The sequence below is a fragment of the Pogoniulus pusillus genome, chromosome 2 (genome assembly GCF_015220805.1).
Source record: "Pogoniulus pusillus isolate bPogPus1 chromosome 2, bPogPus1.pri, whole genome shotgun sequence".
NCBI lineage: Eukaryota > Metazoa > Chordata > Aves > Piciformes > Lybiidae > Pogoniulus > Pogoniulus pusillus.
The window spans coordinates 23348562-23369921 of record NC_087265.1 but is presented as its reverse complement, the minus strand read 5'-3'; the positions used below and the strand labels follow the sequence as shown (position 1 = coordinate 23369921).

Sequence of the window (21360 nt, the reverse complement as noted above, 5' to 3'; positions counted from 1 at the left end):
AGCCAACCTCATGACATTCAACAAGGCCAAGTGTAAGGTCCTGCACCAGGGTTGGTGCAATTCCAGGCACAGATACAGGCTGAGTGGTGAATGGCTGGAGAGCAGCCCTGAGGAAAAGGACCTGGGTGTCTGGGTTGATGAAAAGCTCAAGATGAGCTGGCAATGTGCATGTGCAGCCCAGACAGCAACTGTGTCCTGGACTGCATCAAGAGAAGTGGGGCCAGCAAGGCAAGGGAGATGATTCTCCCCTTTTACTCTGCTCTCATCAGACCCCACCTGAAGTACTGTGTACAGTTTTGGAGCTCCCAACACAGGAGGGACATAGAACTGTTGGAGTAAATACAGAGGAGGGCAGCAAAGATAATCAGAGGGCTGGTGCACCTCTGCTATGAGGACAGGCTACGAGAGTTGGGGCTTTTCAATTTGGAGAAGAGAAGGATTCAAGGATACCTTATAGTGGCCTTCCTGTATCTGAAGGGGGCCTACAGGAAGGCTGGGGAGGGTCTATTTACAAGGTCTTGTAATGACAGGAGGAGGGGTAATGGGTTTAAACTGGAAGAGGGGAGATTTAGACTAGAAGTTAGGAGGAAGTTCTTTCCAGTGAGAGTGGTGAGACACTGGCACAGGTTGCCCAGGGAGGTTGTGGATGCTTCCTCCCTGAAGGTCTTTAAGGCCAGGTTGGATGAGGCCTTGTGCAACCTGCTCTAGTGGGGGGTGTTCCTGTCTGTGGTGGGGGGTTGGAGCTGGATGATCCTTGATGTGCCTTCCAACCTAGACCATTCTATGATTCTGTGATTCTATGACTGTATTACCTGATCTCTCTTTATGACCAGATGACCACCTGGTGGATGTGGGGAAAGCTGTGGATGTAATCTACCTGGACTTCAGCGAGGCCTTTGACACTGTCTGCCATAGCAAGCTCCTGGCCAAGCTCGCAGTCCTTGGCTTGGACAGGGGCACTCTGTGCTGGGTTCAGAACTGGCTGGAGGGCCGGGCCCAGAGAGTGGTGGTGAATGGAGCCACATCCAATTGACAGCTATCACTAGTGCACAGTGCAGTGCTATGAGTTTTAACAAGTCCCAAGTGGCAGATTCTGCACTTTGGCCACAACAACCCCATGCAGTGCTACAGGCTGGAGAGCAGCCAGGCAGGGAGAAACCTAGAGGTACTGGTTGGCAGCTGATTGAACATGAGCCTGCACTGTGCCCAGGTGGCCAGGAAGGCCAATGGCATCCTGGCCTGTATCAGGAATAGTGTGGCCAGCAGGACCAGGAAGGTCATTCTGCTGCTATACTCAGTGCTGGTTAGGCCAGATTTTGAGTATTATGTCTAGTTCTGGGCTTCTTAATTTAGGGAAGATGTTGAGGTGCTTGAACATGTTCAGAGAAGGGCACCAAGGCTGGTGAGGGAGCTGGAGCACAGCCCTGTGAGGAGAGACTGAGGGAGCTGGGGCTATTCAGTCTGGAGGAGAAGAGGCTGAGGGTAGACCTCATTGCTGTCTACAACTGCCTGAAAGGAGGTTGTGGCCAGGTGGGGTTGGTCTCTTCTCTCAGGCACCCAGGGACAGAACAAGAGGACACAGTCTCAAGTTGTGCCAAGGCAAGTTTAGTCTGGATGTTAGGAAGAAGTTCTTCACAGCAAGAGTGCTTGGCATTGGAATGGGCTGCCTGGGGAGGCAATGGAGTCAGCATCCCTGGAACTGTTTAAAAGGAGACTAGATGAGGCACTTGGTGCCATGGTTTAGTTAATCAGAAAGTCTTAGCTGATAGGTCTTTTCCAACCTTGTTAATTCTGTGATTCTGTGATTCCAGCCAGTCTGTTGTCTCTACCTCCCCACTGTACTTCACAAGTCAAAACAGCAGACAATCAGCCAGCACGGAATGTCTGAAGGTAGAAACAGAGCAGCCAGAAACAAAGCAGGAGGCAGTCCAAAGAGACAGAAACAAACTTGTGCTGTGAAATATGAGATATTCAGCAGTCCAATGGGATGACATAAACTTATCTTACATTATACTGTGTCCAACCCCTTAAACCATCTGTGCCCTAGACTGGAATTGTCTGGAAAAACAGGAATAGCCTTAAAACTGTAACAGCACTTACTGGAAAAAAATTGAAACCAGAGAGTAGTGCTCATGGTTGCTTTCTCAGCATGTTTTTACCTGTATGTCTCTTGGCATTAAATAGTCTGCAAAAGAAGCATTACCCTCATGAAAATAGCAGAGGCAAAATCAGCTTAGAAATTAATTATTCTATATGAGGAATATTTTTATTGTGAATAGGAAAAAAAATCACAAATGGGGCAAAATAAAAAATTGAGAAGCATCAGGGAAATGGTGTAAACTCCAACATGTGCCTGCCAGTGATGAGAAAATCTCTCACTACTCTTCACACAGTTTGAAGTTGGAATTACTGCTTTTACAAATCCACATGCCCCTTGTTCATGGGCAGCCATTAGCCCCTGGGCTCTAAAAAAGGGGCTAGTTACTGGATTCCTCTCAGAATCGTGACATTATGATCATTTAAGATCATGTTATGTAGACTCTCAGCCATACTGGGGACACACTGAGCAATGAAGCAATGCACCAATGGTGTTTGAGACTTAGAGGAATAGTTTTTGCTTGAGTGAAGAATTAGGAAGATCTCTGCCTTGCTGTCTTTCTGTGATATAAAGAAAACTAAATCTCCTTTTTTCACATAGGGAATCAGAGCTGTGCATTTCTATTTCCCCTCAAAGAATCAGGCTGGATATGCAATTTGATGAGGTAGCAGACTGAACCTCAGTCTGTGCCCAAATGCTGCATCAGACACTAGTGAGAGCAGGAAAAGAGCTCCTTCAAAGGGAGGATCTTTCCATTTCAGAATATAAGACTTTTTCGGCCATGACATCTCTTGAGGATGGCTGCTGAGGCAAGTCCTTTTAATGTCCTTTGCAACTGTTGTGGAGGCAGGGAATTAATGTGACTGAGTCTGGGACATATATACAAATAGAATTATTTTATTTTCCTGAAACCCGCCCCCAAAACTATATACAGAAATTAATTTAGTTTAATTAGGAGACTCAGTTTCATTGAGAATATCTTACAAAGGATACTGTAGATAAATTTGGCTATTTTTAGAAATCAGAAAATGGAAAAGGCTAAGCTATAGACACAGCTTTCCCCACTATTAATTAGGCTTAGCACAAAGTTCAGTACTCACAGGTGAGTTAGGCTGTCTGAGAGAAAGGGCATCCCAGATGCTTGTCAGATCTCTCTCTTTCAAAGGACATCCGAGGCTCCTTAGGCCTATTAAGCTTGCACAAATGGTGCTTATAGTGGGAAGCCATCCAGAGCAGGGCTGGTCTGGTCCCTCAGGAGCTTGTCCTTTGCAGCACCAGGGGACTCTCTGCAGGAACTGTTCAGGTGGGGGAGAACTCTAAGGCGGGCACCCCAAGGTGGGAAGTACGCCAATATTTATACCTTTCCTTGACAAAGAGTTGACTTACCATTTCCTAGGCACGAAGACCACAGCCATCACCAGCCCGTTTCCAGAACAGGCATCTGCACAGGTCACCCCTTGTGTGCCGGAAGGACCTTTTGCTCCCCCCACTTCAAGCCTGCAGGGCAAGGGGGGAAGATAGTTTTTTCATGCCTTTCCTCTCCCATTCAAACCACTGCATGAGAGGAGTTTGGGGTATCCAGGACTTCAGGACAGAAACGACCTAGCTGTCTGGGCAACACAATCTCAGGAGCTTGGCAGATGATGCTACACTGAAACATGACAGTGAGGATTGAAGGCAGATCTTGGTAGATTGGAAGACAGACCTGACAGGAATCTCCTGCAGTTCAGCAGTGATGAAAGCTATGTCCAGCATCTTGGGCAGAAAACCCCAAGGTTTGATATTGTCTGGGAGGTCAACAGGCTCCAGAGTGGCTCTGTAGGACAATAGCTGGGACAGCCTCATTATTTTTTGTTATTGTCTCAAAGAGCAATCAGGCTGTGAGGAAGGTTTTGGAGAAGCAACAATCTAGATGAACATTCATAGAATCACCTGGGTTGTAAGGGACCTCTAAGGGTCATCTAGTCCAATCCCTCTGCAGTAAGCAGGGACTTCCTCAACTAGATCAGGTCACCCAGAGTCCTGTTAAGCCTCACCTTAAATATCTTCAGGGATAGAGTTTCTGGGAAACCTGTTCCAGTGCTCAACCACTCTCAATGTAAAGAACTTGCTCCTGACATCTAATCTAAATGTGCTCTTAGAATCAGAGAATTAGTCAGGGTTGGAAGGGATCACAAGGATCATCTAGTTCCAACCCCTCTGCTATGGGCAGGGACACCCTACCCTAGATCAGGCTGCCCACAGCCTCATCCACCCTGGCCTTAAACAACTCCAGGGATGGGGCCTTGGCCACCTCCCTGGGCAAACCATTCCAGGCTCTTGCCACTCTCATGGTGAAAAACTTCCTCCTCACATCCAGCCTGAATCTACCCACCTCCAGCTTTGCTCCATTCCCCCTAGTCCTGTCACTACCTGGTAGCCCAAAAAGTCCTTCCCTAGCTTTTTAGGAGGCCCTCTTCAGATACTGGAAAGCTACAAAAAGGTCACCTCGGACCTCCTCTTCTCCAGACTGAACAGCCCCAACTCTTTCAGTCTGTCCTCATAGGAAAGGTGCTCCAGCCCTCTGATCATACCAATGGCCCTACTCTGGACATGGTCCAGCATCTCCATGTCTCTCTCATAATAGGGGCTTCAGAACTGGATGCACTACTCCAGGTGGGGTCTCACCAGAGCAGAGTAGAGGGAGAGAATCACTTCCCTCATCCTGCTGGCGACACTTCCCCAGATGCAGCCCAGGATCCGGTTGGCTCTCTGGGCTGAAAGTGCACACTTGTGGCTCGTGTTGAGCTTCTCATCCACCAGCGCCCCCAAGTCCCTCTCCTCAGGGCTGCTCTCCAGCCAGTCACTGCCCAGCCTGGATATGTGCTTGGGCTTGCCTTGACCCAGATGTAGGACCTTGCACTTGGTCTTGTTGAATCTCATGAGGCTGACTTGTACCCACCTCTCCAGCCTGTCCAGGTCCCTCTGGATGTCATCCCTTCCCTCCAGCCTGTGTGCTGCACCACACAACTTGGTGTTGTCAGCAGACTTGCTGAGGGTGCACTCAATACCACTATCCATGTCAACTGTTCAATGTTGACATTGAACAAGACTGGTTCCAGGACTGATCCATGAGGACTCCAGTTTTCACTGGCCTCCACTTGGACATAGACCCATTGATAGCCACTCTTTGGTTGTGACCATCAAGCCAGTTCTTTATCCGTCTAGTGGTCCACCCATCAAACCCATGTTTCACCATCTTGGAGACCAGGATGTGGTGCAGGACAGTGTCAAAGGCCTTGCTCAGGTCCAGGTAAAATCAGTTGCTCACCCCTCATCTATGAATGTTGCGACCTGTTCATAGAAGGCCACCAGGTTTGTCAGGCAGGATTTGCCCTTGGTGAAGCCATGCCTATTCTACCCAATCCTCTCTTCACTATTTGCCTGTCTCAGTAGTGCCTCCAGGAGAATCTGCTCCATGATCTTACTGGGCACAGAGGTGAGACTGACTGGTCTGTAGTTCCCTGGCTCCTCCTTCCTACCCTTTTTGAAAATGGGAGTTATGTTTCCCCTTTTCCAGTCAGTGGAGACTTCACCAGATTGTCATGTCTTGGAATATAATAGAGAGGGGTATAGCAACCTCATCTGTCAGTTCTCTCAGTACCTGTGGGTGTATGCCATTTGGTCCCATGGACTTGAAAACTTTCAGGTGATCATGAACCTGATCTTCACTTATGATGGACAGCTCTTACTTCCAGTCCCTGCCATTATCTTTCATGACTCCAGTTGTGTGACCTTTGCAGTGAAGACTGAGGTAAAGGCATCATTGAGAACCTCAGCCTTTTCCATGTCACTTGTGACCATTTCACCTGTTTTCTTTCTGAGGGGGCCTACACCTTCCCTAGTCTTCTTTTTACTGTCTTCTCTACTTTCAAACCATTGCCACTTGTCCTGTTGCTGCAGGTCTTTGTAAACAGTCCCTCTTCAGCCTTCTTGCAACAGTCCCTCTACAGCCTTCTTGCAAGCCTCTTCAGATATTGGAAGGTGACAAATAGGTCTGCCCAGAACCTTCCCGGCTCCAGGCTGAACAACCACAGCTCCCTCATCCTGTCTTCATAGCACAAGTGCTCCAGCCCTCCAGTTGCCCTTAACCTTTGTAAACATTGCCTCATTCTGCTCAGGCTGGTCTACATTAATGACAGAAATGACAGTAAAAGAAAATTTCTAGGTTATGTCTTAACACAGCTAACCTGTCTTTAGCATCTGTATGTATTTTGGTTGCTCACTTGAAATGTATGCATTTACTGAGTGGCACATTCAGGCCAGGAATGCTTACAGGAAAGGAATTTTTATTAGAAATATTATTCATCTCTCTGTTTTTTTCTTCTGTGCATTATATGACTGTGCATTACAGAGGCTGAAGGAACTGAAACAGAGGGAGTTTGCTCGAAACGTAGCATCGAAGTCACGTAAGGATGAAAGGAAACAGGAGAAAGCCCTTCAACGTCTGCACAAGCTGGCTGAGCTAAGGAAAGAGAGAGTGTGGTGAGTATGGAGCTGCTAAATACTTCAAAGGAAGCCCTCCACTCTTAGCTGGTGTTGCAGGATGTGGGGCTGTCGAAGGCCCTTGGCTGGAGCCCTGCTCATCCATTTTGGCAGCAACTTGTGTACAGTAATTTGATTTTCACTATGTGAAGGAAGGAATGTTTAACACTGCTTTTTCAGTGGAGCAAAAATGACATATATTTTTAAGTTAAAAACAGAAAAATGTACTTCATATATATTTCATAGAACCAGGCACATTAGTTGAAAGCTGAGTGAAGTAGGTCATGTGTTTGAAGGCTGCCACTACTCCATTGATGAGGTGAGGAACAAAGTCTGTCTTTCTAGGATGTAACACACCTCTGTGATTTAGCTTTCAAACTGCTCACCTGGGAAATCTAGGTTTAGATTTCAGGGAAATCCAGAAATCTAGGTTTAGATTTCAGTAACTGGATTTTCTTATATTAAAGGATGAGTGCTGCAGTTCAGAGAATCATGGAATGGGTTGGGTTAGAAGGGACCTGAAGATCATCCAGCCTGGCCTTGAACACCTCCAGGGAGGGGATATCCACAGTCTCCCTGGGCAACTAGTTCCAGTGTCTCACTACCCTCACTATACAGAATTTCTTCCAAACTTCCAGTCTCAATCTGCCCTCCTGAAGCTTCAATCCATTTCCTTCATCCAATCACTTCAAGCTTGGCAGAGGTTGTGCTGGGTTCCTGGAGACATAAACCCCTCCAGGGGCCAGGTTATCTGTTACACAGCTGCTGGAAGTGCTGGGAGGCTTTTCCTTCAATGATTCTCTGGGTGATTTATATGAGGTGAAGGCAGATTACTCTTGAAGGGTCTTCAAGATCATGGCCCACTTTATCTGTCATCTTTAGAGATCCCTCGTCAATTTTTGCAAGAACTGGAGAGCTAATCTCCTTGCACTGCTTAAATTTCAGCGTTTTCCCTAGCTCAAGAGAGTGTTCACCTCTCTCTGCCAAAGTGACTCCTTGCTAGTCATGCTATTAAAACTAAGATTGAGCTCACTAGCTGTGACTGTTCTTACCTAAAAATGACACAGCTGTGACAGTGGCAAGCCACCAAAAATGCATGTAGCAGCTTTTCAGAGGGAAAACTCAAGGATGGCAAAAATGAAAAGTACATGGTGTTGTAGGGTTAAAATTACCCCCCCAAAATAAAATCACCAGGCTAGCTGAGAAGGTTTGGAAGTAAGATAAAGCTATATATTGACAGCAAAAGTGAAATCTAAAAGCATATAAGACAATGCATATGTACAAAATATATTTACAATTGTTTTGAAATAACACAAAGATCCCCCTCTGGAAAAATCCAGAAGAAGCTAACAGCCACCTTCTTCTCCCACCTACATGAGAACCAGGCTCCACTGTTATCTGCTCAGGCAAGGTTAGTGTTGCCATGCAAGATCAGCCAGTGCAGTGACAAGAAGAGGCAGGAAGCAGCAGAGAGAGAAGTTTGTCCAGCAAATTAATGAAAAGATCTAGACTTATCTATTATTTTTTGTCTATAACCAATCCTCTATTTTATTTACTTTCTATTTAAAACAGTTTAGAAAGTGCCTATTTTTTGTTTATAATTTCAAATTATTAGAGTGTTAACTCCAACCTACCACAAATGGTGAAACACAAATGTTTCCTTTTTATCTATCTTTCATCTTATCTAATGAACTGGCAGAGAAGTTCAACCAAATTGTATCTCTTTCTCAGTAATAGTCTCTTTTTCCTCAGTTTAAACACTGGGCAGCATGCTGAAACAAAGTCTGTCTACACAGATGGATGGGATGTGTGTTGTGAGCCTGTTTGACATGAGCAATGAAATAGCTAAATTTTATATTTTTATGCTAACTAATGTAGAGGTTCTTTCTCCTCCATCCGTGTTTTAACTGTCTAAATTTAATACTGAATCATCATTTTTATGTCCCCAGCATTAGGTATTATTTCTCCTAAACCTACTCCAAAATCTGAAATTGACATGTTGTAGGAGAAAGAGGAACTTACTGCTTGCCTTTTTCCATGTTAGTTAAACACAGATTTTGTGGGGGTTTGTTGTTCCTGCTTTGCTGTTGTTTGGGTTTGTCTTTTTTTAACATACTTCTTCTAGTTCATGAAGGATAATTTCTCTCTGAGCTTTATTTCTCTATTTAAGAATTGCTGTTTAATACCATTTTGCATCCTGAAAGGTGTGACAAAGATGACACACAAGATTGTTTTTAAGTGTTATTTTCTAGGTTAATTTTTTGGAAGTTCATTTTTTATTGTGTTCAGGAAAGGATTTGTGTGAGGGTTGTTTTGAATACATATCTTCAATTTATGCAGCACTGGACAGGGCAGGAATTCTGATGAAGAAATACTTCTTCATAAAAACTGTACCTTAATTTCCAGATCAAGTAATTATATTTGTCATTCTTTATCTCAGCACTTCACTTTTTGGGGTCCTAAATGACACTTACAAGTTTTCTCACAGAATCACAGAATTATTAAGGCTGGAATAGACCTCTGAGATCATCAAGTCCAGTCTATGACCTGACACCACCACATCAACCAGACCATGGCACTAAGTGCCACAGTTTTTCCTTAAATATGTCCAGGGACAGCAACTCCACCACCTCCCTGGACAGTCCATTCCAGTATCTAATTCCCCTTTCCTTCAGGAAGTGCTTCCTAAGATCCAACCTAACCCTCCTCTGGCACAGCTTCAGGCCAGGCACGAGTTGCCTGAGAGTGAAGCCTGATCCCCACCTTACTGCAACTTCCATTCATGTAGTTGAGTTTGACAAGGTCACCCCTGAGTCTACTCTTCCAAATGATCACTTATCTAAATTTAGATTGGAAGGGTCCTCAAGGTTCATCTAGTCCAATCTTTCAGGGTAAGAATTTAGTTGAAATGAGCTGTCCCAGCACCCTGTCAAGCTGGGCCTTGAACTGTCTAATGTAGGGGAGCGTGTAGTATTGCTGTTCATTGTAACATAAAATAATTCGGTTGAGACAAACCTAAAAAAAATATTTTTACATAGGTTCATTACTCCTAGTGCTGAGCAGTTCCTGTGGATCCTGGAAAATCGACAGCTTACGTAGCTTTTGCTCCTCTCTTTGCTTCCCTATTAAGTCAAAGAGAACAGATGGGAAGAGGACATGAAATGAAGAACAGAAGCAGACAGTGATATTTCTTTTTCTCGAGAGGAATGAATCACTTACTGCACTACTGTCAGCAGAAACACACTCTCCAATATTATTTTTCCAAGAAAGAAATTGCTGAGATGACAACAGCTTGGTCTGTGAGCACAAATAGGATGGGAGCTGCTGGGTGATTGCCTGTGGGCAGAGCAGCACTCACTGGAACAATGACTAAGAAGGAAGTGGTCTGTGAGGCACCCTCTGTTTTAATATGTTTCATAGCACAAAGGAATGTAAAATCTTTGCCATTTGTGGTAATAACATTGCAACCATGATGGTCTACTGGGAGAAGAAGCAAGATTTCTAGGGAGACTGACACTCTCTTCTTAGGCTAGCCAGTGTGTCTAGGAAAGGTGAACTGTCTTGCAGGAATACAATCCCTCAGCTGATTAGTTCACATGAAGCAACTGAGGGCACAGCATTTACTCATTATTTTTGTTATAATATGCAGCTGACCTTCTTATAAAAGACGATGTTTTTCAATGCTCTAAATTACCTATCCACAGATTCTCCAGATTCCTTAAAAATCTGAAATACCCTTGTGGGTATCTCAGATGCCTGGAGAAGGGGAGGCTCGGGGGGGGACCTTGTTCCTGTCTACAACTACATGAAATGAGGCTGTGGCCAGGTGGAGGGCAGTCAGAAATCTAGAGTCAAGGACTGGATTTGGAGTTTGGGATATTCACAGCCAGCTCTTGAACTGGCCATGTTTTTGACAGCTTTGCAGGTCTGCTGGGAATTTCTGAAGTAATGAAACAGTTCAGAATCCTCTTTGTGAGTCTGCACAAGAACTGAAAGGAGATTGTAGCCAGGTAGGGTTGGACTCTTCTGCCAAGCAACCAGTCACAGAACGAGGGGACACAATCTCAAGCTACACTGGGTCAGGTTTAGGCTGAATGTTAGGAAGAAATTCTTCACAGAAAGAGTGATTGGCATTGGAATGGGCTGCCCGGGAATGTGGTGAGTCAGCATCCCTGGAGGTGTTTAAAAGGAGAGTGGATGAGGCACTTAATGCCATGGTTTAGTTAATTAGAAGGTGTTAGCTGATAGGTTGGCCTTGATGATCTTGATGATCTTGAAGCTCTTTTCCAACCTGGTTGATTCTGTGATTCCTCTGTACTCTGACAGGGGCTGACTCACAAATTTTGTTTTCTTTCCTAGTGCTCCTGGAAGTGGCCCCATGTTCAAATCCACTACAGTGACTGTGCGAGATCATTGCAGTGCTAGCCCGCAAAGTGTTGCTGCGGATTCTGCCAGCCAGCAGGAGATCAGCTGTACTCTAGTGCACAAAGCACAGAACTGCAAAGACATGGCTTCTGTTATTTCTTCCACTCCTGGAAATGCATGTGGGAACAAATCTGACCCTAGCAAATGTGTAGATCAGGTTCAAGGAGCTCAAGGACATAAAGTTGGGTTCTCTTTTGCTTTTCCAAAGAAAGCAGCTGTCAAACTGGAGTCTTCAGCTGCTGTTTTCTATGAATTTAATGATGAGGCATCTATGGAGCATGGATTTAGTAGAAGAAGTAGATTTGTTCCAGGAGCATGTAACCTTCAGTCACCTTCAGTGACAGAAATAGTCCTGTGTTCTGAGGAGAAACATAACTATTTTCATCCACTGGTGGAAAAATGCACAGGCACAGCAGAAGCTTCTGAAGCTCAGAAGGAGCTGGCCAGTGAAGAAAGTGGGGTGCTGGAGAGTCCTGTATTACATCCTGCTATGTCCCACTCAAAGCAGCTGCTGTCCTCAGACATGGATGGCTACATCGTTGATGTAAGCAGAGCAGACTTGCCAGACCAAATGCTGCCAGCAGTTGAGGACAGTGCTATGGTGCTGCCCCTGGACTGCAGTGGTTATGAGCTGCAGGCAAATGGGGCTCTCATGCAGGCAGTTGTGGAGGATTCTTTATCTCTGCAGGATGCTGTGGAGGAAAACAGTAAAGACAGGAATAGGGATTCATCCACACCTGAAACAGAAATTAAAAAAATAGAGACAGATACATTAGTTCAGTTGGCATCTGAAGATGGTCATAGTGGAGCCCCACAAAGCAAACCAGATGTGTGCAAGAGACCTTATGAGCCCTTTGTTCCTGTTCTTAGCAAACATGGGTCAAATATTCTTCAGTGGCCATCAGAAATGTTAATTTACACAAGTACAGATCCTAAAATTTCTTATAGTTGTAATCCTTTATATTTTGATTTCAAGTCATCCAGAGCAAGTAACAGCCAAGAAAAACCCAAGTATCCATCAAACATGCCTTATATGAACCACAAAACTGAAACCAACCATAGCCCAGTCTCAGATTTTACAAATAAAGCTACTTTAGAGTGTGTTGATTATGAAGCAGAAACAAATAAAAATGTGTGCAGCTATACAATGCCTCTTACAAGTGATGTCTCCTTCATCAGAAAACGTGATCTTGCAAAAAATCAAAATAAAGTGTCCTTGGATGAGCCCTTCAGGATTAGAAAAATAGAAAAATATCACATTTCTAAAAATCACTTACAACCAAACACTGTGATAGATGAGAAGCATAAAATCTGGATCAAAGAAAGCCATGAAAAATGGCTTCACAAAAGCAGAAAATGGAAAAAGAGAAGAAAATTATGTCACTGTCATCATCATCACTGTGGAGATACAACAGCAGCAGAAATGGAGATGTCCTCTGTGACTGACAAAGAAATTAGCTACAGAGATGAGAATAAGTATCAACACCTCCAAAACAATCCAGAGAAGTGCAGGCATGATGCAGGGAATATCTGGCTAGCTACAGATGAGATACAACAGTTGCGTCAAACTCTTGGCATTGAGAATGGTCATAAGAGAGTCCTGTCTGTGTCACCTCATGTGCACAGGGACAGAGGCTGGTGTGACATCTGGAACATAAGAAATAGCAGCCATCACCATGGTTGTAAACGACTGCACAGGAGCAAAGCAAGCTGCTGGAGGCAGGCAAAGCAACTGGCTCTGAGTTCCAGGATGTACAACTTAAGATGCTCCAAAATGTGTTGCAGCTGGAAAGTCAGGAGATCAAGCTGTAGCACAGAGCATAAATGTTTAGGCCACTGCAGTGAGGAGAAGAGTTCGATTCAAAACCAGTCCATGAAGAGGGGTTGCAACGTTCTGACAGAAGAACCTGAAAAGCCTCTCTGCAAGCGGAGGCAGCGCACCTCTTCCTCCTCATCAGACGACAGCTCCTATGGACAGGCATTAGCAGCAGAAGAGTATCTAAGGCAAACACATGCACATCACAAGGCAAAAGGAAAATGCAGGAGAAGGAAAACGAGAACCCATCACATATTCCTTGAGAAGAGTGCAAGGAGTGAGACCTCCAGATCTTCCAGAGAAAATTCTGCACATTTCGCCTTAAATATTTCGGAGGACTTCTTGACTCAAGACAGTCTAAAGGAAGGTAGTGCAGATCACAAAGCTGACCACACAAAAGACACAGAGGAAGCAACGCAACTGGAGAAGAAAAGCAAAACATCTCTAGAAACAGATGGCTCACCCATGCTGGAAGATGGCAAACTGATGACACACACAGTGATGGAGAGCACTCCAAGTACATTTTCTGATACCACTGCAGGTTCTGCTGCTGCTGTTGCTGCTGAGTGCAGTGCTCCAGCAGCTGCTGGCACCCAGGATGTTCCTCCACGAGAGGAAAAGAAGAAAGAAAATGTCAACAGTCATGAAAATCAAACTCATTACAAACTTCCCCTCCCCAGCAGACATTTGGAACAGGCTCCTCCTAAATCCTATATTTGCCCTTACGAACTGGCCGAGTCTCTGTCGCATGAGAAGATGAATGAAGTGGTGAGTGAATGGGTGCCGTGCAACCCTGGTGTCTTTGGCAGCCCATCCCCCTTGCCCTTCAAAGAAGCACATGGAAACAGTCACACGTTTATAGCTACTGAGCAGTTAATAGCCCCCTTTCCCCTGCCCGACGAGACACTGATATTCCCTCCAGAGAGCCATGGAAAGTTCAAAGATCTGCCATCCGAGGCCTACCAACAGATCATCCCACAAAACATGCTGGCCAGCAAAGTGAAGTTCTCCTTCCCTCCTGCAGCCATGCAGCCCCCGAGCTCCCCGCTGCAGGCCTTGCCCTTGCAGCCACCACTGTGTTCTACCTCTGTTACCACCATACATCACACCATCCTACAGCAGCATGCTGCCGCTGCTGCCAGTACCCTGAAGGTTCTCCAGCCCCACCAGCAGTTCCTTTCACAGGTCCCTGCTCTATCCAGAGCTCCCTTACCTCACCTACCCGTAGGGCCAAGACTTTGCCCAGCGAGTCACACGGCCTTTGTAACCCCACCGCATATGCCACTGCTGCCACCTTCAGTCCTGCACCCAACCCAGCTGGCATTTGCCCCGCTGCCTCACACCGTCTTCCCTTCCCTGCTGTCCCCACACCCAGCTGTCATCCCCTTGCAGCCCCTCTTTTAGGACAGCTTCTTGGGGATGGGAAAAGGAGCCTTCAGATAAATGGCAGCCCCATTTCTGCAGCCCCTTTGACTTTGCAAAATGGTTCTGTGAAATCAACTGGTTGAAATTTGCCCCCTTGCTTCAGAAGCATTTACCTTAAGTATAAGGATGCAAACCTTCATGTAAAGTTCAGACCTATATTATAACTAAAGCACTGAGTAGCCTGATACTAATATGAACTCTCTATATAAAGTGAAGAATCATGTCTTAGAATATGTATAATGTATATAAAATATATTTATAGTTCTATAACTTATGTTGTAAAGTATTCACTTTTTCTTTTTTTATCTTTGTGTATTTGCACCTATTTAATGTTTAGACAAAGCTGATGCACTATGTTTTGTACTATGTTCTCTGAAAATCTAGTGACAAATTATCTCTTGCAATAAATTTTTTGTTAACTACTTCAAGTATATAAAAAATTCTTCATTGTAAACCTCATGGATGTGCTTCTTCCATGTTCTTTTGCAGCTGAGCAGCATCCTCTGGCCCTACTGTGTTGGAATAATCAAGTTTCCTATATGTCAGTGATTTATTAGGGAGGCTGAGAGGCTAATACCTTGAGGGCAGTTGTCTTACTGAGCAAGAGAGAAAGGGCAATAGATCTGTTGTGTTAAAGGTTTGATGTCACTGTGACAGATTTTCCCTGCTTGTAGCACATGCACAAACTGCTGACTGTTGGAGCACAAAAAGACAAGGTAACAAAAATACCACCAGTGATGGGGGGCAAGGGGAAAGAAGAGAAAACAGCAACGTCAGTTTGACTTCAAGGAAATACTGCTTACAACAACAGTGTAGAGCATGGGAAAGATCTTGATTCCACCAACCATGTTTTCTCTGGTTGACCAGACCTCAGTGAGTGGGACATCTGTTGGAGTGAAGGTCCTCACTGCCTGTGCATTGTGTGAAGATAGCAAGAAGGGGAGTTCAGAGAGAGCTTCACACAGGGAATCCACCAGGGATTAATTCAGATTCTAACCCTCCCTCTTTTCCCACAGCATTTTGATAAAGACATAGAATAGCAGTAGAAATCAATAATAATGATAATATCCTGCTATTATCTCTAAGTATATTTCAGAGCCCTCTCTCTACCTCTGTAACCTTTTTATTGCTGTCAAACTTTGTCTGGCTTTCACCCATATAATCTTCCCTTTTACTGTAGTATGAGATACATCAGGCCCACGCCCGCAATTGTCCAGTGGTTCTGAGGTAGAGCCAATTCTAAGTTAAAATGAGCATGAAGCTAAGGATTTGCATCATGGCTGTTACTGCTAGAAGTAGGCTCTCCATAATTAAAAGTAGGTGCTCACTCACTAGTTAATGACTTGTTTGCATCATTTTACATAGTAGAATGAAAGTATAAACAATTGAAAGAATAGTCATTTGAGAACATTAATAGACATTGTATATTAATAGTTAAAGACATTGTCTGTTTGAAAAGTAATATTCACCCTAAAACTTACAGAATCACATAGAATGGTTTGGGTTGGAAAAGACCTCCGAAGGTTACCCAGTCCTACCTTCCCTGCAGTCAGCAGGGACATCCTCAACTAGATCAGGTTGCCCAGAGCCCTGTTGAGCCTCACCTTGAATGTCTCCAGGGACTGGGCCCCAACCACCTCCCTGGACAACCTATTTCAGTGCTCAACCACCCTCGTTCCTTTTAATGCTAGAGCTGTTTGTATCTGTGGCTCCATATGTGAAAGCAAAGCCAATATAAAAATAAATCACAAGTTAGCTTAAAATTGAACACACTAAATTAAGTGACCTCGTAAAATGTTCTTTTGAGTTTCTGGTGTATTATTAAATATATACTTTTGAGTAAGTGATATAAGAATAGTTCTTCCTTTTCATGTTTTATCTGTTCCTTTAGATCAAAAGTGTATTTTAGTCTAATTTATGAGTAAAAAAATGTATTTATAGTCTAATTTGTAAGTAAAAATGATTGCAAGTGCTGAAGAATTGCAATTTTTATCATTCTAAATAAATCCCACCTAATCTGTCACACCTCATTAATTTATATTTAACTTTTCAGATGTGCACAGGTCCTGTCCTTTCTATTCCTGTCGATTTTGCCAGCATTTAGAATTACTGGGCTTGTCTTCCTAGGGTAAACAACGAAAGCAACACATCTGAAGTGCAAGAATTAAATCTTCAGACCTAAACCTAAATGAGGCTATACCTTTTGTTAAGTGATTTCCCAGAACAACTCTGCAGAGAAACATTTAAAAAGTTAATCCATGCCACTGAGGTGAGAAGATTGTTTCCTTTTTTGGTCCTTGGAAACTGCAATCTGTCCAGACTCTGACCTTGTTGGAGATGTGCTGTTTCTCAGGTAACATGAGTCATCCAGAAATGGTCTAGAGGAGCTTTCAGGCATTAAGGAACATAATTGTCTCATGCTGTTACAGGCAATTTGGAGGAATCAGAACTCTGACTTGTATGTTAGTACATAGAATGTTTTTAATGCTGCCAATACACATAAAAAAATAAACTTTTTAAATTGGTTTCCTTCACAAAACAGAAACTATGCAAGCTTTTAGTTGCTGGGAAGAAATGACCGGATTCCTGATTCTGCAAGAGTAAGTGATGGATAATGTCAGACCTAGAAACTGCTGCTCAGAAACATAGGTAAAAGGAACACTTTTTACAGGGCATTATTGAGTGTGAATATTTTCATCATTTGGTATAATCAAACAGTCACAGGATCACATTATATTGGGGTTGGAAGTAACCTCAAAATATCCAGTGCAGTCCCCCTGCCAAACAGGATCACCTAGAGTAGGTCACACAGGAACACATTCAGGTGGGTTTTGAATGTCTCCAGAGAAGGAGACTTCACAACTGCTCTAGGCAGCCTATTCCAGCGTTTTGTCTTTCCTTATGTGTGAACCTTCTGTGATCCAGCTTGCACCCATTGCCCCTTGTCATGTCACTGGGCATCTCTGGGCAGATGCTCCATCCTCCTGACACTCACACTTCACAGCTTTATAAACATGAATGAGGTCATCTCTCAGTCTCCTCTGCTCTAAAGAGCACCAGCTTCCTCAGCCTTTCTTCATAAGGGAGGTGTTCCACTCCCTTCAGCACTCATGGGTCTGTGCTGGGCTCTTTCAAGCAGCTCCCTGAAGTGCTTCTTGAGCTGAGAGGCCCAGAACTGGATACAATATTCCAGATTTGGCCTCACTAGGAAGTTATTATGAAACAAAGTCTTCTTTCCTTGCAATGTTAACTTTTTATTAGTAAGCTTTTATTCTCTAAAAAAGCTCACTTGGCCATGGTAATCACATGGAATTTTAGAAGACCCTTGGGACATTAATTTCTCTTCGGTATACTACAGATGTGATAATCTGCTTCCCATGCCACTCCCAACATGGCTATAATCCTTCTGTTGAGTTCATTTTCTGTAATTGTGCATTTTTCTCAAAATCCATGCTTTGTATTGTGATCATTCTTACTTCATGTGCTACATTTAAAGTACAGCTGTAAGTATATCTGACCAGACTCTTAACTGGTGTCAATCACAAAATCACAGAATTATTGAGACTGGAGTAGACCTCTGAGATCATCAGGTCCAGCCTAACACCACCACATCAGCTAAACCATGCCACAAAGTGCCACATCCAATCTTTTATTAAAGGCCTCCAGGGATGGTGATGCCACCACTTCCCTGGGCAGTCCATTCCAGTGTCTAATTCCCCTTTCCATCAGGAAATGTTTCCTGATCTCCAGCCTAAACCTCCCCTGGCTCAGCTTCAGGCCATGTCCTCTTGTCTTGACACAAGCTTCTTGGGAGAAGAGCCTGACCCCCACCTTACTGCATCTTCCCTTCAGGTAGTTGTGGAGTGTGATGAGGTCCCCCCTGAGTTTCCTCTTCTCCAAGTAGGACACCTCCAGCTCCCTCTGTCTCCTCTCATCAGATTTTCCCTCCAGCCCTCTTACCAGTCTCATTGCTCTCCTCTGGACCCTCTCCAGCACCTCAATATACTTCTTGAAGTGAGGGCCCCAGCACTGCACACAACTTCTGACTTTGGTAAGAATTTCATTGATTTGTACCAACCAAAACTCACTCCTGTTGCAATGTTAGGGATTCTGTTAACTTTCCCAGGTGAAAACATGATGTTGTGACTATGTGAATGTATTTTGAACACAGCTGTATGTGACTACAGTGGTAAATTTTAATCTACTGGGTATTTTGGCATGGTGTTTAGAGTCTAAAGAGGGGCTAGAAGGATGCTGAAGGGACTTCAGCACTGCCTGAGGAGGAAAGGCTGAGAGCCCTGGGGCTGGTTAGTCTGGAAAGGAGAAGACTGAGAGGGGATCTGGTGAATGTCTATGAATATCTGAAGGCTGGGGTTCAGGAAGAAAGGGACAGGGACAGCCTCTGCTCACTTTCCCCCTGGGATAGCACAAGAGGCAAGGGATGGAAACTGCAGCACAGGAAGTTCCACCTCGACATGAGGGAGAACTTCTTTGCTGCAAGTGTCCCAGAGCACTGGCATAGGCTGCCCAGAGATTCTGTGGAGTCTCCTTCTCTAGAGACTTTCCAGCCCTGTCTGGATGCTTTGCTATACGACCTGCACTAGATTCCATGGTCCTGCTCTGGCAGGGAGTTGGACTGCAAGATTTCCAGAGGTCACTTCATACCATGATCCTGTGATCCTGTCTAGATGTTGTCAAAGCCATTCATTCATTTTCTAGTTTCCATTACTGTACATTGCCTGAAGACCTGTTCATGCATTTATGTAATATGCCTCCCAGATGTAAAATTTTATAAACCTGTATTATCTCACTCTGTTGAAAGTGAAAGACATTTTTATTGTATAAATATTATTTCATATTTCTCAATTGGCATGATCTTCTCCCTAAATGTGTGTGTTATTTTATAGATCACTTTGATTTAATGTTTGCAGCAGGCATGGTTTTGTGTATTATGTCCTTCTATCCATTTCCTTCAGGGACATCAGAAAGTTTTCTCTTCTTCTGTTTGTGACTCAGATTTTCAGAGTTTCTTGGAATTAATATATTTGTGAGTATGAACCAACCTTCCATTTCTAACTGCAACAAAATAGTGTACTGACTAAAAGACTTAGAAAGTATCTTATTTTTGCTTCAAACTTCTGTTTTATTTTATTTCTTTTAGAAAAAGTTTGGGGAATTTCTACCCTGTGCATGAATTTTGATCTGTTGGTGAAATTCTGAAGCCAGTAAAGAAAAGCTTTGCTGTTGATATTACTGAGGATTTATTTTGACCTAAGGCATTAGTGCTCTTTATCTATTAAAACTCTTTAATACTTGCTGCTTTCCAATGCATAATAATTTAATGAGTTATGATGAGGAGCACAGTTCAGTAAAGAAAAGTTCATCCATTTTAAACCAGTCTTTTACTTTGTTTGTTGTGAGGGGCTTTGTGGAATTATTGCTTATGAAGGTGCATCTTTCACATTCTTTTTCTGTGCAATCAGTGTTTTGAAAGATAAACTTGCACCTTCTCTTCTGACACCAAAGCAAAATGCTTTGGGGGAGTTTGTGGCCTTGGCTGGGAAGTTAAGTTTTGCTACATCACTGGGCCTTGTAGTAAGGCCTGTGGAGGGCATTGAGACCTGGTAGGCCTGGCCTAGTGGGCAGAGGGCAGTTTGGCCTGCTCCCGAGCCTGCTAAGATTGAGTGGGGTGGAGGTTTTGGAAAACTCTGGAAAGTTTTGGCCTGGTAGGCCCAGGTGGAGAACTGGGCCAAGGAAGATTTCTTTCACCTGCATACCTTTTGTATATGTTTTGTAGATAGTATTAACCAATTTAATTTCCAATTCTGTGTGAATGTTTTGGGTTGAAATACCTTCCTGTCCTGCTGCCCTGGGCAGCTTGTGCTCTCCCTATTCCTGGAGATACTCAAGGTGGGACTTGACAGGGCTCTGGAAGACGTGATCTAATTGAGGATGCCCCTACTCACTGCAGAGGGGGTTGGACTGGATGACCATTCTGTGATTCTAAGATCTTAATAATGCTTGCTGAAAGGAAGCAATCATCATAAGGAGATCTGAAAAGAGGAAACCTGAATCTGCCTATGCCTAAGACTTTTTACTCACGGAAATGTAATTAGAAATAGAAGTTTGCTTGAATTTTAGTGTTTATAGACATACAGGTGTGTGTTGACATGTATGGTATATTGTAACAGTATGAGATTCAACAGGACCAAGTGCAGAGTCCTATACTTTGGCCACAATAATCCCATGCAGTGATACAGACTGGGGCATGAGTGGCTGGAGAGCAGCCTGGCAGAGAGAGACCTGATGGTGCTGGCTGACAGCAACTGAACATGACCCAGTGGGGCCAGAAGGTAAATGGCATCTTGGCCTGTATCAGGAATAGTGTGGCCAGGAGGACCAGGGATGTGATTCTGCTCCCGTATTCAGCACTGGTGAGGCCTCACCTCGAGCACTGAGTGAAGCTCTGAGCCCCTCACTGCAAGAAGGACTTTGAGATACTGAAGTGGGTCTAGGTCTAGAGGAGTGCGAGGAGACTGGGGAGGGGGCTGGAGGGGAAAGCTGATGAAGAGAGGCTGAGGGAGCTGGGGGTGTTCAGCCTGGAGAAGAGAGGCTTAGAGGGCTCACTACAACTACCTAAAAGGAAGTTGTAATTAGATGGGGGTCAGGCTCTGCTCCCAGGCAGCTTGTTACAGTACAAGAGGGCATTGTCTCAGGCTGTGCTAGGGAAGGTTTAGATTGGCTATTAGGAAGCACCTCCTGATGGAAAGGGTGATTAGGCACTGGTATGGTCTGCCTGGAGAGGCGGTGGAATCACCATCCCTGGAGGTCTTCAAGAAAAGTTTGGATGTGTCCCTTGGTGGTATGGTTTAGTGTTAGGTCTTAGGCTGCACTTGATGATCTCAGAGGTCTTTTCCATTCTCAATGATTCTGAGATTCGGTATACACCAGGTTACTAGTTCAGGATTGTTTTTACCCAGATGCAATTTTGTACCTGTAATTAAGTAGTGGTAAGAATGGCTTGCTTGAAATGTAGGTGGTAGAAGAGAAGAAACTACTGAAAGAAGGAATA

General features: G+C 44.2%; 1 protein-coding gene across 2 annotated transcripts in view; it reads left to right on the top strand.

Annotated features, from left to right (window-relative positions):
* Positions 1-16169, top strand: part of ZNF804A (zinc finger protein 804A) — a 319478-nt gene extending 303309 nt beyond the window's left edge. For both annotated transcript variants that reach the window (XM_064158213.1, XM_064158215.1), the window contains exons 3-4: positions 6492-6622; positions 10982-16169. In XM_064158213.1, the coding sequence (XP_064014283.1) occupies positions 6492-6622; positions 10982-14267 (3417 nt within the window). In that variant the 3' untranslated portion in view covers positions 14268-16169. The remainder of the gene's footprint in view (positions 1-6491; positions 6623-10981) is intronic.
* The last annotated feature ends 5191 nt before the right edge of the window (positions 16170-21360 follow it).